General features: G+C 37.8%; 1 protein-coding gene across 3 annotated transcripts in view; it reads right to left on the reverse strand.

Moving 5' to 3' along the window:
- The window catches only part of CDH6 (cadherin 6), a 118,093-nt gene that overhangs the window by 49,409 nt on the left and 51,673 nt on the right, over positions 1-17,011 (reverse strand). For 2 of the 3 annotated variants that reach the window (XM_079146043.1, XM_079146044.1), the window contains exon 2: positions 642-995. In XM_079146043.1, the coding sequence (XP_079002169.1) occupies positions 642-869 (228 nt within the window). In that variant the 5' untranslated portion in view covers positions 870-995. Of the gene's footprint in view, positions 1-641; positions 996-17,011 lie in introns of those variants that run through there. The other variant, XM_079146045.1, reaches the window with a different exon arrangement.

The raw sequence follows: 17,011 nt of genomic DNA on the forward strand, positions 1-17,011 counted from the left end.
TAGTGCCTTTACATAACCATTTTTCTCTTTTGTCAACCTTGCCACAATTAAATCATAAGAATTTAAAACATCTCATCCTTGCTAATTATCTGAGTTGAAGGCTAAATGCCAAGGCAACCACCAAATCTAACCCATGGTGCTGGGTTTTGCCAACAAAATCTTCATTTGGTCAGAGAACAGGCTGCCATAGGTAGCAGAGTTAAGAATTGGTTTGAATTTGGCCAAAGGACTCAAGCTCAGGATGTTTGCATTCAGATGAGAAAAAGGAACCTACCTCTCCTTACAGCATAATCGCTCTATTCCTATTTTTAATACTCCTTACTTTATAGAGTAGCTGGACCCCATTTTTCAAGCTAAAGTGAAAATTAAAGGATTTATGATAATCCTATGCGAATGGTTGTGGGTGTTTCATTTTTCACTAGAGCATTTTCTCTTTGTTGCGCTGCTAACATTTCTCAGCTTCTTGCTACAGTCTTCTTCCCGAAACCACTCCAGTTGAAAAAAATAAAAAAATAAAAAAAGGTCTTAGCAGATAAGCAACAATTCTCACTGTGCTGGGGAACAGTTCACAGCCTCCCTGTCTATTTACGAGAAGTAACTTTTTTAAACCCAGAATGTGAAAGTGCGCAAAGGAATCCTACCTTGCCCACGTACTGATAATCCGATCCCGTGTATTCCTCCAGGAGAAAGAACTGGTTCCACATCCAGCTCCTTTTCGAACGGTTCAGCTCATTTTTGCTGTTTCCGGAGAGCTCCAGGGCCCTTTTCTTTGCTGGGAAACCACTAGTCCTCTTAGATAACGGAGTGGAGAAAGTTGGGTAGGGCTGACCGACCCAAAAGAGCAGCAAGAAGTAGCGATAAGTTCTCATGCTGGTAGCACCGTGAGTCCCGGGTAGCAAGTCCCCCTGTCCTGGAAGCGCCTCTTTTCACCGCACCGTATCCAGCCTCATTCCTCCTTTCTTCCTTAATGTTCTTTGCTTGGCTCTCAGAGGTATCTGGAAAGAATAATAACATATCAAGCATTTTTAGAGATGCTTAAAATTCAGTGTTAGAGCAAATAGGCTGGAAAAAGGGGACAGAAATTTGAATAGCAAAACAACAAAAAAAGAGTTGGCTATCAATTTTGAATTGAGGAAACCGGTCTTTCAGATATGCTAAGTGGAAGACATGTGCCGGTAGGAAGCTGCTGTTTTCCTTCTTTTCTATCACTTAAAAATCCTATTTTAAGTAATAGCGCTGCTATAGGTCAACATGCCAGAATGGATTATTTCACTACTCTTTTACCTCGGAATATGTGGGCTGAGATCTGGTTAGAAGAAACGAGTTTGTGTTTCTGATTCTATTTGCATATTTATCCTCGCGAAATCTAAGGCAAAGAATACCACAGACAATTTAAATTCAATTGAAAGTGGATAATGTTGAAATTTCCCAAGGATGTATTGCGCACCTGTGATGTGCCAGGCTACAGGCGCCAGGCAAGGCAGAACCTATTCTGCAGACTCTTGGCTGCAGAGATGTGCTGTGTTGGAACAGTTTGGGTCGAATAAGGTTGGAAAAGACAGTTCGCCTTCTCTTCACAGTGCAGATTAGCATAGTGAAGTTTCTGAAGTGATATTTTACACCAGTGACAATAAACCTATTTGATTCACATTCTCCACACTTGACCAGAAAACTGTTTTTGCTCTTGAGACTTACTTACATTATAGAATGGGTCAATGAACAATCGATAGAATTTGTTTTTAGAATTAAATGATCAATTTTATTCAAAATTCCTTAGGAAATCTGAGATTTTATCCCTAACTTTCACTTGTATATTAAGTAATCACACATGGATGTTAAAATTGGTCAAACAGTTTCTATGTAATTTTCACAGATGCATCAAACATATCTAAGAATCACAGTGAGGACCACCAACTGCAAGATCTTCAGAAAAGTCAGCTATTATACATGTAGGTAATAATTTTCCATGGCAAACATTAATTTTCAAGAGTACAACCCACCATTTAAAAGATCCTGGAGCCAGACTGCTTGGCAAAAAGTTTCCAACTTGAGTTACTAGGGTATGCTTAAAGTCGATTATGCCTACCTTCTTCCTACACTTTTCCATGTATCTCAGGGGAAATAACCAATCTGACAAATTACTCCTTGATCTTACTATTCGATGGAGGGAAAGTATTTTATTGAAAAATATCAACAATGACAAGGAATTGCTTTCTAATGTAGGATATAAAAGTAACTGAGCTGGTATATTTGCTCTAAACCTTGAAGATAAAAAAACATATTTTAGGGAATTTGATCAGCCATTTTTCGTGTGTGTCAGAAGAGATTGGTTTACTTCATTCTTATTATTATATCACATAAATGTATAGGTGGCCATCTTTTTTTTTTTTTTTTTAACCCCAGCAATGAGTAATTATAGCCACCTAACAAGTGACTTAGTGAAAATCTCCTGTTGGAAGATAAGTGAAATATTTCATGGTATTCAGCATTTTAAAAGCTTTATTCCATTATTATGCATCTTTTTGACAGGAGGCTGGGGAAGTTGAAAATTCCACAGGTGAGTAAATTAGTACTGTGTCAATTAGTCATGCTGGAAAAATGCCAGGCAACAGTATCCTTGTCATTTTGCAGCCTTGGTACAGGTGTGAAATGACTGACGATCAATTAGGTGACGATGATTCTTCTCTCTACTCACGGATGGTGTGTAGAGGGGACCAAGAGGGCATATGGAGAAAAGCCCTCAAAAGACATTTATTCATTTCTAGAAGCAGAGATTACACTGAGGTTGATTCAGTACAATTACATTTTTCTTAATTTCCTACATTCTCTATTATTTGCAAAGACAAATCCTGCAGTGAAGAATTACACGTCTGCTGCTGCACTCTGTGCGAGCCCGGTGGTGCTGGCAGGAAAGAGGGATGCAGAGAATGGAGGAGTCAGCTGCCTAAAAGGCTGGCTCCTAAAGGCCATTTTAAAGAAAAATCGATCCCTGTGGGTGTTGTATGCAAACTCTACAAGCTGTTGCCACTTGAATATTAAATATTAGCTCTTTTTAATATCACAGATACCAAAATGTCAAGTATTTCATTTTTTTTCTGAGTTGGTAATGAGCTTTTAAAGTGATGCAAATTTAAGCAGTGTTTCCAACTATTCTATAAGGTCTAGTTTGCTATAATCCAGTTCTTCTTGTATCAACTTGACAGGGTGAGGCCTTGTTAAAAACTCAGTATGCAAAACTGAACACCATGAGCCACTCATATTTGATGTTAACTTTTTAGAAGGAAAGATTTATCTGTGAAATTCTATGATTAAAAAGAGACCTCTCGAAACTATTGAATACATACATCTTTATAACTTTGTATATCTTTTTAGCTTAACAATCCTCACTTAATGCTTTTATTTTGACTAGTTATTTATTTTTCAGGAAATAATTATTAGTGTGTTATGACTATAACTACTATTGCCTATGCCCAAGGCTTACACACAGTTGGTGCATAATAAGTTGATAAAAAATTAACTATTACCATCACTGATACCATTATTGCTACATAACCACCACCACACCACCATTACTTCACCATTGGCTCTCAATTAAAAAGTCAGTCATTTATAGACACTGCCTGGCCTAGAAAATTATCATTCCCATTTTATAGATGAACAAACTGAGGTACAGAAAAGAGAGGTAGGTATTCTGAGAAAAATAGTTAAGCAGTAGAACTGGAATAATGATGTTACTATTGTTTTTTAATTTATTTTTTATTTTGATTTATTGTACACAAATGGGGTACAACTTTTGTTTCTCTGGTTATACATGAAGTAGAGTCACACCGTTTGCATAATCATTCATGAACATAGGGTGATGATGTTTGTCTTATTCTATTATTTTTCCTTTCCCCACTCCCTCCCCACCCCTTATTTTCCTCTATATAATCCATCTTTCCTCCATTCTTGCCTCCCTCCCCCATTATGTATCATCATCCACTTATCAGAGAAATCATTTGGCCTTTGGTTTTTTGGGATTTGCTTATTTCACTTAGCACGATATTCTCCAGCTGCATTCATTTACCTGCAAATGCCACAATTTTATTTTTTACAGTGATGCAGCTACATCAATGTTTATAGCAGCTCAATTCATAATAGCTAGATTGTGGAACCAATCTAGATGCCCTTCAACAGATGAATGGATAAAGAAACTGTGGTATATATACACAATGGTACATTGAATGCTTCTTAATAGGCAGGAATGCGTGGTGGTTAAGATTATCAATGCTGATGTCAGATTGTCTGGGTTGAAATCTAGGCTCTGCAATTTAGTTTGTATGAATTTGGGAAAGTAATCTCACCCTACCTCAGTTTCTTCTGTAAATAGGGATAATTATGGTATGTACTTCATAGGGTGTTATAAGGATTAAACAGGTCATTATGTGCAAAGTACTTAGAACAGTACCTGGGGCTTAGAAAGGTATTAGTAAGTATTAACTATTAATATATTACTTTTATTATTGTTACTACTATTTGTACTGCAGGTCTACACTACATCTGTAACACATTTTGCGAGTCTGCAGAAGATAGCTGAGTTCTTTCTTGGCCTAAATACTTTCTTGTTCAGAAAGCATCTTCAAGCAAGTCAAAATTCACTTAAAATTTGAAGCAAAGAAGCACTTGAAAATTGGAATGAATTCATTGGTTAATTGTTTTCTTTTGTGTGGACTTGGATTCAGCACTTAGTAGTGATAAACACAGGGAAGGCAGGGACACACCGTTTCTGTCATCACTGATTGCACAACGGAAGAAGAACATGGAAAAGGAACGTTCACTAGAGGACTAATCCACTGACAGAATCTGTACATTTCCTTTCTCCTTTCCATATTATTATGCTAAGATCTAAAAAAAAATCATCTTTATTCAGGTGCAGGAAAAATCAGAACTAACTCTCACTTCGTAATTTTGCCTTTGTACAAATGGTACTGGTAATTAACACACTTGACATGATTTTCATGTTATACCAGATAAGAATTTGATATAATTAAAATGAATGATACACATTTTTTAAAGATTTTACTTAATCTGAGAATATGAAATACAAAGAAAATGAATATTCTCCAAGCAGGGTTTTTAATGAGAAAAAAAATCAGAAAAAAAACAAACAAACAAGAAAAATCAGGATTCAAGGTGTGGAGGTGTGGAATGGTCATGAGTTCAAGCAAAGGAAGGTACCCAGAGGTAAGGTGGGAAGCTGGCAACCTTTGAACAGTCAAAACACAGGAGGAGCGCACGGCCAGTGGTCATCAGAGCTGGTGGCTCATTCGTAGATGTCAGGAAGTAGACTGGAAGGATAAGGAAGTAGGAGTATACATAGAAGGAACCAGAATTTTAGTGGGAGGGGAGGAAACAAATCAAGATGAATATTGTACCATTTTGTCCCCCACCCACCCCTCCCTTTAATCTCCTCTTGGCATTAAGAGAAAATCAGTTGGGAACATAAACAACTCTATAAAAATTCAAATTGAACAGCCTAATTACAGTCTAATGATAGTTTAGCAGGGCTCTGTCTCTACTTTGGATTTTCTGTTTGTTGGGGTCTAGGCTTTTTGGGGAGAACTTTCTACTGCTTGTAAGCAATCATTGGTATGCTCTGAAATTTGATGTGCAAAAGTCATTGCTCCAGAAAAACAGTTGGAATTTTTGTAGAAGCCTTAAGTTAGTGATATGTAGAACGTAATTAAGATGTTTATGGACAGCTGGGCAAGGCTCACATAACATTGATAATTGCATACTTTGAAAACGTATTTGCCTGGCAGCAAACATGTATATATTCTGTAATCTTCACATAAGTACTTAGTCAAGTCCAGGTTTTATTCAATGTATGGCATTTAGGAGGAGGGCCTCATTAATTCAGGTTCTATCAATTTGGAATATGTGATCATTAATGCAGAAGCTGGGCTGATGTTTTCCTTTGATTAATACAACCTTTGCCCTAGATTATTGGAAATTAATAGTATAAATATATTCCATAGGATATTAGAATAAGAAGACAAACTACAATGTCTTCTGGTTCCCTACAGTACTTTGGAATCACCTTTCATTCACTAATAATTAGTATGGTAATTAGAAAATTTCTTCATTGATTGAATTGCTTCTCCAGTGACTTATGTTTGATAACAGTTTGAATGACTCAACTGTATTATCTGTTTTCAAGATACTGGTTCCATTAACACTGTTTATAGACAAACAAATAGGTAAATATTTGAAAGCAATATAATTATTAAAGTTTTAGTATTCAGACCTGACATGTGTTTGTTCTAGTGTTCTTGATTAATTCTAATCATGGCAATATTACTATAATGCTACCTAGATTTACAAATTAAACAAAACACATTCATTCTTCGGTTTGTGGAGCCTTAACTTTGGACTTGAAAGCACAGGATGGATTTGGTAAAGCAGTGCTACAAATATGTTTCTACTACTGCAGTGGTAAAAGGAGGTTCCACAATCTGTTATGAAACAGTTTTTTTCAGATAAAGGGTATTGCACGTGGAGACTGTGGCATAGCACTTTGCGACATGCTACCCACAGAAGACCTTTCTGAAATGTTGTTTATGTTGAAGTCATCCCAACCCACTGAAGAACTTACCCTTAAGTCATCCTAACTAATAAACATAGAACTCTTTTCAGTATATGTATCACAAACCCCTTATTAATTTTTAGTACCTTTTCTCATGTTATATAATTAATGAAGGAGGAAGCAGATGGCTATTTACAGTCACTTAACACTTCTCCTGACCCTATTGCACTCTGTGCTGAGCCTGAAGTTCTCCAGTCCCACTCTGTGTGCAATGGGGACAAGGATGGTGTTTACTACATTCAAATACAGTGAATTAAACAAACAGAAGAGCATTATCAGGATGAATTAAACTGAATGAAGTCAAAGGTAAACATGCCTTTGTACAGGTAAATCTTTAAAAACACATGTTATTTGTTCAGAGAGAAGAGTTTTATAGCCAATTAAGTTTGCCAAAGATCAATTTTCTGATCACCCATGAACCTTTGTTTTGAATAGGTTGTTTCCTGCTATGAATAAGAAAAAAAAAATGCCTATAGGACATGGTAGATGTTCTAGAAGTGGTGACATAAGGATACAACCAATTTAAAATTTTTGGTAGGGATTTCACATGAAGTCTTCATTTCTTAGCCTCCATTTCATTTCTCTGTAAATGTCAAAGTCACTGTTGAGTAAAATTGGTTTCGTTTCGTGTGTGTAATGAACTCCACTGAAATGTGTCAAACAGCTTTGGCACCTCTCACCATGTAGCATTTCTCCTGTGCCAATGAATCATTATGGCAACAGCCATCAAATGATGCCTGATTTTTTTGTAAATGTTTATATTTGTGGATAATATGCCAATCTGTTTGCAAACTGATGCATTTCCAGATGAAGCTATTTCAACAGTATTACCCTCATTCTAAAATCATATTCTGTGCATTAGATTAATGAAGATAAAATCAAATGTGTTACACCACATAAAACGTGGTTTTATATGTAGTTGAGGCTCAAGGAATATTTGGGTTGATACTCACATAGGACAAAACAAACATTTGAATCAGAGGATAAAGACAAAGTTCTTGTTCCACATGGAGGGAAAAGCCCAAACGATTTCGTTGTGAGGGAAAGTATCAGAAAATGGTTAAAACCAGACTCTGGCATGCCACACGTCAGGGTTCAAATCTCAGTCCTGCTCAACAGTTGTGGGACAAATAATAGGCAGATTTGTGTCCAATTTCCTTAACTAAAAGTGGGATGGTATTAATAGTACCTACCTCACAGAATTGCAGTGAAGACAAAATTAACAAGTTCATGTGAGGCCTCCGCTCTTACATTATGATGGTCACAACAATGTCACCCACCAAAAAATGTCTTAGTAGAGGACTGAGGCAGGACACAGAATTGGGACCATATTTTGCCTCTTGTACAGTTTTTGTTTTGTTTTTTGCAATGATAAAACTTAGCCAGTTTTTTTTTTTTTAGATCCTTTTCTGCATCTTGGCCTGGCTCCTGAGGGCCTCTGGGCTTGTGAATTCCATCTTTCACCAAAGATTTACTCATGTGAACAAAGGAGAAGAGAATGCATTTTATACTTTCAATTAGACATTTGTGGTAGGAATTTTAAACATTCCTGTAGTAGACTCTATGTTGTAGAGATGTATGAAAGGCTTGGTTTCACATTAACCTCTGTTTCAGTTAGGTTGTCTGGCAGCTATGTTAATTCTTTTGGACACATAACCACTTAAAACAATGAAGCTTAAACAAGACTGGGAGATATCAAAACCCACTAACCAATTAGCACGAATGTTTTCAAGATTTCAATGAGTTTGCTCATCTTTGAATGCTCAATGAAAAGGCAACCTGAGGGTATTGGTTGGGAGTTAGGGGCTAGCAGGAGACAGGGTATCTTAGTTGGTATGGGGAGTTCAGAACAGACTTAACTTTATTAAATTGTAAAAAGTATCACATATCTGGGTTTACCATTAAGTAGTTGTGAACTTGGCACATCATAGATGATTTTTAAAGACTTGTGCTTGTGTATCGTGTTATGAGTAGTGCAGATGTTTTGCTTTTGCTAATATTATGTCCAAGTCTTTTATCAATTACTTTCTTTTAAACTTTTATGAATGATGTTTAATGCATAAATAAGAACACTGGTTGACACTTAGTATTTTTTATTCCTGAATTTAACTACAAGTTAGACACCATGCTAGGCTCATCATAAAGTTGTTTTCATCTAGTTCTCACAACAATTCTATGAGGGGGATAATATTCTTTTGATTTCTGCAGATGAGAAACCGAAGCTTAGAGAGGTTGAAGAATTGGTTCAAGGTCATGCAATATGTATTTAATGAATCTAGCCAACTGAGGCATTGGATTAGGGAGTCCTCACCCCAAACCCACATGTAGGAGTCACAGGCCAGTCTGCTGCCCACATGATAAGCAATCAATATAGATGTGACTTTATAATTAAGTCTTCATGACTCCTCTAAAAAATAGCACCAATATAGTTCTCCAAGAAGTAAAATAATTGTTACAAAGTTTATAAGCTAAATAAGAGCAGCAAACAAATATTTGTGGTGTGCCAGGTAATGGAATAAAAGTTCTACAAATAGATAAGCCTTAGTGGTCCTTTGAAATGAGGGCCAAGTTCTTATCCTCTGTTTTAAAGATGAGAAGCATAGGCTTAGAAGAACTGAAGACTTTGCCCAAGGATATACAGCTAGTGAGGCACAGAAATTGGATAAAACCCAACTAACCTAGAGGTTCTTTCTTAATCCTAATACCCACTATCTCATTTGTATTTTGCTCTTGGAAACAGCATCTAGGTTTTATTTACTCTCATTTCAGACAAAATTTGAACAAATTTGTCATCAGATTTCTAAATCCCCAACAAATTGAATAACAAGACAAGGAGTGCTAGAGGCTAGAGTCTCCACATTATTGGGAAGGGGTAGCTAAAAGTCTCAGGGGGAGTGGTCACATAAGACAAGCAGAAGAACTGGAGGTAGAACAGAGGTGGCGCTGGCCTGGGGAGAGCCATCAAGTCCTGTGCTCCATGCCAAGAACAGGACCTGGCATACAGTAGTAACACCAGATAAACATTTGTAAAAAAAAAAAAAAAAAGTGTATGGATGGACGCATGTGTGGCTAAACGTAAGAATGACTGAACACATGCTTTGATGATATGATTGAAGATGGTGAGAATGAACATGAGTATTTCTCAGCACTGGAAGGTATCTCCATTTTTCAATTACAGCTCCAGAATACACAGGTTGTTGGCCTTGAATTATTAAGAAAAAAATCCAGTTCTTAAATAGTTGGCTTGAGAAAATATGGGTGTTTAGAATAAATATGAGGAAAATTATTGTCGACAGTCACCATAGTATTATTTAGAAGAGAGGGGCTTTCTCTGTCTATGTCTCTGTCTCTCTCCTTCTTTCCATGTGGTCTCAGGCAAATTCTTCTACTTTTTTTGAGCATTTGTTTGTCAGGTATGAAATCAGGGCTGATGCGCTAATATCTAGGGACAAACCATCTCATGGATAGACATATACTGGAGCTTTGTACCCATCTGTATCTTAGCATCAGCAACTACTAGGTAGAAGACACTGGTAAATGGCTTGATGAAACACATTTCCACTTCCACATCTTTAAGTCCAGAATAGTAAAGTCTTGGGGTTTTAGTGGAGGTACCTGATAAATAGCTCCCCTCTTTCTCTTCCAAATGCCAAAGAAAAAAGAAGTAAAGGAGTATTAGAGTGATACCAAATTATCACCATTATTACTTTAAAATAAAAAAGTCAAAAAATAAAACAAACAGAAACAAGAACCAAGCCTATTTGGAAAGGTGGCTTAGTGTGAAAGCCAAGTGGGTTTGCTAAGTAAACCCCAGAATTAGGCAGGCCCCCATGGAGTTGGGGTTACATTTGATTTTGCTTTTTTTTTTTTTTTTTTCCCAAAACAGAAGCAGAAATGGTTCTCACCTCCCAAGGGTAGCCTTGAGTTCTACAGTGTAGAGTGGGACTTTCCAGCTCACATACAGACTCTGGGATCTGAAGAAAGTGAGCAGGAGGAGACTGTTTTAATCTCCACTAATTAAAAAAAAAGGTATTAGAGACATCAGTGATACTGGCAGCCAGTAAAACACTTATTATTTGCTAACAATTCTTGTATTTAAAGCTTTGCTTTTTGGAGTTGTTTATAACATCAATAAGAGGAAAATATATGAATAATTTAAAGGCAGGGAGTTTAAAGGTTCCCTAAAAATATCTTTCACTTCAGGTCAATCAATGCATTACAAGCAAAATGAATTCTTTTCCATCTCGCTTCACTTTCCCACCTACACACACAGGCACGTGCAAAGAGGGATAATGATCTAGATATTTTTATGTGCTTCAGACTTTTGCCTGTAAGCACTGAAAAGCTACCATGGCTATTCTTACCCCAAAGGATGGCAGTGTTTACGGAGGTGTAGGGAGGAAATAATCAAATCTCCACTTGCTGTTTGGATAGCTTTGTTCATTCAATGTGTTTTATGTAACACTTTATTTGCAGAGGATTCATAACCTAAATTAGATGCTTCTCAGAATGTCTTGGTGTAATAACTTAGAAGAAATGTAATTTAATAAATAATGTATAACCTACTAAATGCACACACTGCAACAATGAAAAGTTTCTTTCTTGAGACTAACCGAAGTAGAGAGGGCTTGTGATGGTGGGTACATTGTAACTGATTCAGGCTAATGTTAACTGACCATCAAATTAAACTTGCACCAGAGGGGAAGACAATGTGTTTGAATGAGATGCTGGGTGTTGTATCAATTTTGATTGCCTTCATTTAAAAACTTTAATTAGAACCTCTGTTTACTTGAGTCAAATTGCACATAAAATATCACGCAAAACATTTTAAAAGAGAATTTTAATTATACCACTAAAGAAATGCCCTTGTTCAATGTTTACTAAACACTTGCCAGAACAAGTTAATTAATACATCTTTAAATAAGTGAAAGAAGAAGAAGGGAAACAACAAAGAAGTCACATTCATCTTTTGTCAAGTTTTGCTGCCTTCGTCAAAGAAGTTCAATTTCGGATTCAGCTACTGCACTGTCAGAGTGCACGTGCATGATTACCAACAATGGGCACCAAAACACAATGGAGCCCAGTGGAAAGCTCTTCCAACTGAGCTGTTGCTCCAAATAATTGCACATTGTTTGCTGTCTGCAGTCACCAATTCAAGTGTTTTCAATTTCTTTCATCTATTCGTTTATTTCCTGGTACAACATCAGAATATTCAGACATTGCTGTTTTAACAGGTCAGCGATATGACTTTTTAATTATTTAAAAGCACAGAAAAAAAATTGTTAAATAGAGCATGTGTAGAAAATTTTGATGACATTGAGATTTTAGTTCTAATTTTAATATGTCACTCACTTTTCAACTTTATCGTTTCAGATTCCCGAACTTTCCCATCTATTAATGTTAGCAATGATTTATTGCTTGTGCTAGTAAAGATTGATACTGGAAATCAATTGGTGATCTGCCAAAATCAAAAGCAACCAAACTTTTTGAGATATGACTTATTATCTCAGTAACCTTATGAAAAGTCAGAAGAAAAAGTATCCAAAATTATTTTGAAATATTTTAGAGAGATAAAATACAAATATTCCATTACTTATCACTATCATCATTAAGAAAATTATTCTCCTAAATAGCATTATGGGTATTTACCTTTCCTTTCTTTAAAGAGAAGACTATTTTTTCAAGATTTATTTGCTAAGACACTCCATAATTTTTGGTGTACAAACTATTCCAGTAGTAACAATTTTACTCAGAAAAGCTTCTGAAAAACAAACAAACAATCTACATCAGTCTTCTTATCGTTTGTTCCCGTATTGCTGAAATTTATCACCAAATTTCTCAAGCCCTCAGGTCTGGTCAGAACCTGTGTAGATATGTTAAATCATTTTGACCTGAAATTCCACTCCAGCTGAGGTAGTTGGGTTAGGTTTCTCCTAAGACTTCACAAGTTTGTTATAAAAATTAAGTATGATTCAGCAATATAGACTAAGTGTCCGTTTCCCCACAAAATTCGTTAGACCTCATTGCAATGTGATGGTCTTTGTAAGTGAGGCCTTTGGGAGGGAACTAGGACATGAGGTCAGAGCCTTGAAGAAGAGCGTTAGTGTCCTTATTAAGGAAGTTCCAGAGCTTGCTCTCCCATTTCCTGTGTGAAGACAAGTGAAAAGACAGTCTGTAAACCAGGAAGCCGGCCCTCAGCAGACGCAGATCTGCTGGTGCTCTGAGAGATAAATTTCTGTTGTTTAAAAAGATAACCAGTCTATGACATTTTTGTAAATGAGTAGACTAAGGTATGTGGTAGGTAAAACACGTAACATGTTGCCCCATAAGCAGGAAATAAATATTAACCAGGACTGTTTTCAATATTATTGTCTACCAAAAGTTGTGTGGAAAGAGCAAACAGGGCAATCTACGGTCTTTGAGACAATACCAGGGAAGAATGTAAGTCAAAGTATCATAAAGGGTAATCTTCTTAAAAACAAAAGACTTTCTTGTATGTATTATTTTTCTTTAAAAAAAAAAAAAAAAAAGGGAAAGCTTTATGCCTAGGGGGAAAGAGCACAATTTGGTACTTAAGCATGCCATTGATTTGCTCTTATTAATTTTAGCTGGCAGGGGAAACAGAATTTCCTAATGTATTTTTTCCTTATAAAATAAGAACCTGAAGTGCCAGCATATTTGCACACCTACCAATTATGAAATGAGTTTCCCCGAATATGAAAACTAAGCGAAAACATAACTTAGTCCGATAAGCTACTGTCAAATTCAGCTATAGTTCCACTTGCAGCATCCAGGATTATTTGATTTTAGCAATTGTTTAATGGACTTGAATGCAGCTATTTTTTCCATAACATGTTTAAAATTTTGTAAAACAAGCATTTCTTTTCTGATTAAGAAAATACACACATGTAGCACACATGGTACACCTTAAAAGCATCTTTAAAAGTCAAGTGTTTCCGACATTCTAAGTTTAGAAGTCATGATAGCTCTGCCACTAATGTAGAATTTCTTTCAGATGACTGTAAATAAAAATTAGGTATCCATGGTTATAAATACCCCATCTCACATTTTCTTTAGCCACAGCAAAAAATTTCAGTTAATTGAATCACAGCCAACTACAAATAAAGCGAGAAGTGCAATACTTGGTGCTCCAGGTCATAGGCAACCATTAATTAAGATGCAAGAGATCAGCAGTATAGGTTCCAATACAGGGTTTTTGTCCCAGAATTTTTTATGGATATGGACTAAAGTATCTGGAAAATGCAGTTCCAGCTCTTTGGAAATGAGGAAATTAGGTGCAATCTTTATTTTGCTTGACCTGGGAGTTTTTGATAAAAGTTCTGAATTGTCATTTTTGAAAGTGAAAATAAAAGCTTACTTTCTTCAGGAATCTCATTCGTAATTTTCTAAACCTGGTATATAATTTATATACAATAAAGAGGGTCACTTCACGGGTAGATGGGCTTGTCAATATACAAAAATGCTAACAATGTGGGAAGATTAACGGTCACGCACTTTGTTCAATGACTTTGTGATGTTGCTATTCTAAGTTTCTCTGTCATTTTCTCTCTGTCTCAATGTCTGAAGGGCAAACCAAATGAGAAGACTACTTAGTATTATGAATAAGCCTGTGGAACCAATCCCTGAGAGATGGAGGGCAAAGGAAGCTTCAGTTCTCATTTTCAATTCTCAGAGCCAAGATAAAAATTCCCTGTCATGGACTCACAGGACAAGGAAATCGGGCACGCCCCTATTTTTTTTACCCATCCATCTGCCTTTGGGTTTGACTTCTGAACTGCCAAAGAGAAAAATGACAGGTGTGTCCCCCTGAGACCTGTTCTCACTTTGGTTTGGTTCCAGTTCCTGCATGGTCCAGAGTGTCCAGGAGGTGATGACTGCAAAGAGGAGGTGATATTTGTCTTGAAAATGCTGTGGTTCTTCAGAAGTCACTGAAGGTATACATGGCCTGATATCTATGGTGCTTCCAGGGGCAGGATGGAGTTTGGACATCACTTAGGTCATGAAGTGAGGACAGAAATTCTGTGCTGCCACAGGACTGAGTCAAAACACTCTCTTTGGATTTCCAAATGGTTGCTGCTGCTTCTTGCCTTAGTCTGGGTCCTGAATGCAATGTGTTTTCTATTCATCCTCCTGTGTTTTGCTCTGATTCTGTATCCAAGGAAGGGAGGCCTAGATGGGGCTGCACCTCCCAGCGCTGGTGCCTTGGAGAGCGTGGCCAGCAGAGCTTGAAACTCTGCTGGTTTGGGTGGTGAGGGTCCCTGCCTGTGGGTCCTGTGGTCTTCCTCCTTGTGCCATTTTGTGAATCTGTAGTTGACCTCAATGGCTTGAGGTTTCTGCAGGGGGCTGGTGCCCCCCCTCAAGTGGCTGGGATGGCTCTTCCATTGATGGTGTCCACTGCTGTCACAGGTGTATCTGGGTGTGTGCAGGCTGCTGAAGTAAGCGCCCTTCTTCAGCTGCTCACAGAATCAGCCCACTATGCAACCTACCTCTGCTTACCATCCCACAAGGTGCAACTGTTGCTTGGAGTAACCACCTTGAGGTTGAGTAGAGTCCTTTAAAGGCAAAACTGCCAGGCCAGCGTGCTCGTTGTGCTTATCTCCTGGCATAATCCTCAGTGTGAGGGCTGGAGGGAGCCTGAGTATATGAAATCCTCACTTCCAGCACTGGTGCTGTTGACATGTGACTCCTGAGTGTCAGAGGAAGGTGAGGGTTCTCTCTGGTACAACCTAGGACAGTTGGAGCATCCTGGTTTACGATGCTTGGCTGATGAAGACCTCAGAGGGGTCCCAAGAACCAAGGATGTGAAGTGTGGAGGAAGAGCTGGTAAAAATGATTGGTTGCTGCAGAAAGAATTGGAGGGGGGTGACGGGAGCTGCTTGGAACAGTGCACAAAGTGGTTACTTTGCTTTGGCCACACGATCATGTGAGGTCTCTGGCTTGGGCTTCATGCCAAGGAATTCACAGGTCCACCTCCACTTCAGCCTGGGTACCAGGCACTTCTTTTCTGAAACCACATCTGAATTCTGGATTCTGGAATTAGACATTTAGACATTTCTTCCCTGGTAGTAATTTCAGATAATTGATTCTTCTCAAAGACTTGAATGAGGATATTGGTTTGTAATCAAGTGAAGGACATCTACTCTTATCTGTCTTTTGGGGTAAACATTCTAGAATTCAAGGCTGAGATGTTGGTGTTCTCCTGAGGATCATCCAGAACACAAATGACTCTGTCTGAGGAGTTGTGATCTCTGGTTTTGAAACCAAACCTGTGTTCTAGGATGCCAATTTCTTTGGCCAATCATTCTCTGGTGGTTATACCAAGGTATGGGTTCTGCTCAAACAAGGCAGGGCTTTGACTCAAGTTAAAAACAGTTCTCCTTTGTTGGGATTCTATTCGTTCAGAGCCACTTGGAATGCTATTCAAGTCCATAGCAGGAGGAGTCACCTGGATTCCACAGAGACTGCTAGCCAAGCAGGCAGCTCTGGGAAGTATGGGATTCTCAGGTTCCAGCAGGACCCACACATCTCTTAGATATCCTTCCAGGTTAGCCCTGTATCAATTATTTAAGACACTGAAGTATTCAGAGGAAGTCAGAGAAAGTTGAACTGTAAGTAGAAGTACAGTTACTACCAAGAGTTTGGCCTTTTTCCTAATCTTCTTCCAAATATGTTTTGATTCTGAGATCTCTAGTTTTGATATATGGAAGCCTTTTGGTCTCCATTATGTCCATGTGTTCTTGTTTCTTCATTACCACAGAGAGCCACACTGCTGAAAAGCCAGGGAGCCCTTCATTACACGTCTACTTTGCACGCTCCTTCCAACTTCTCCAAGTCTTCATTTCATCATCTAGTCAGTTGGGTGATGTCAGTGGAGGGTTCTCACTTTCAAAACATGGATGATACCAAATGGTGCAGCATTCTGGGTGGAGGACAACCAATCTAACACAGCTACAGAGGGTAGCATAGCTATAGTAGCTGACACAAATCAACAGGCAGAACATGGGACATCTTCCTTTTACTTTGAAGGGAAGAAAAAAATCCTCCTTTTACTTTGAGTGGTCTGGCTCACCTGGACTTCCCCCCCCCCCCCACAAACATATCTATTTAAACTGACAGATAAAATAATATGCATTTATCAGTTAGAGCATGATGTTCTGAGCTATATGATAGATATACAGGTTGAGGAATGATAGAATCTAACTTACACAGGCATAATCTCATTTAGTTATCATTTCTGTGTTGAAAAGGAATTTTAGTAAAAAAACCACTTTCCAGTTTTTAAGGAAACACCAATTCCCATTGAGGGGCTGCGGGAGAGACTAAGATCTTTTAGAAGTAGTTCAAGCCACCAAAATTTGTAAAGTG

The sequence above is a fragment of the Sciurus vulgaris genome, assembly GCF_902686455.1.
Source record: "Sciurus vulgaris genome assembly, chromosome: 6".
Classification (NCBI taxonomy): Eukaryota; Metazoa; Chordata; class Mammalia; order Rodentia; family Sciuridae; genus Sciurus; species Sciurus vulgaris.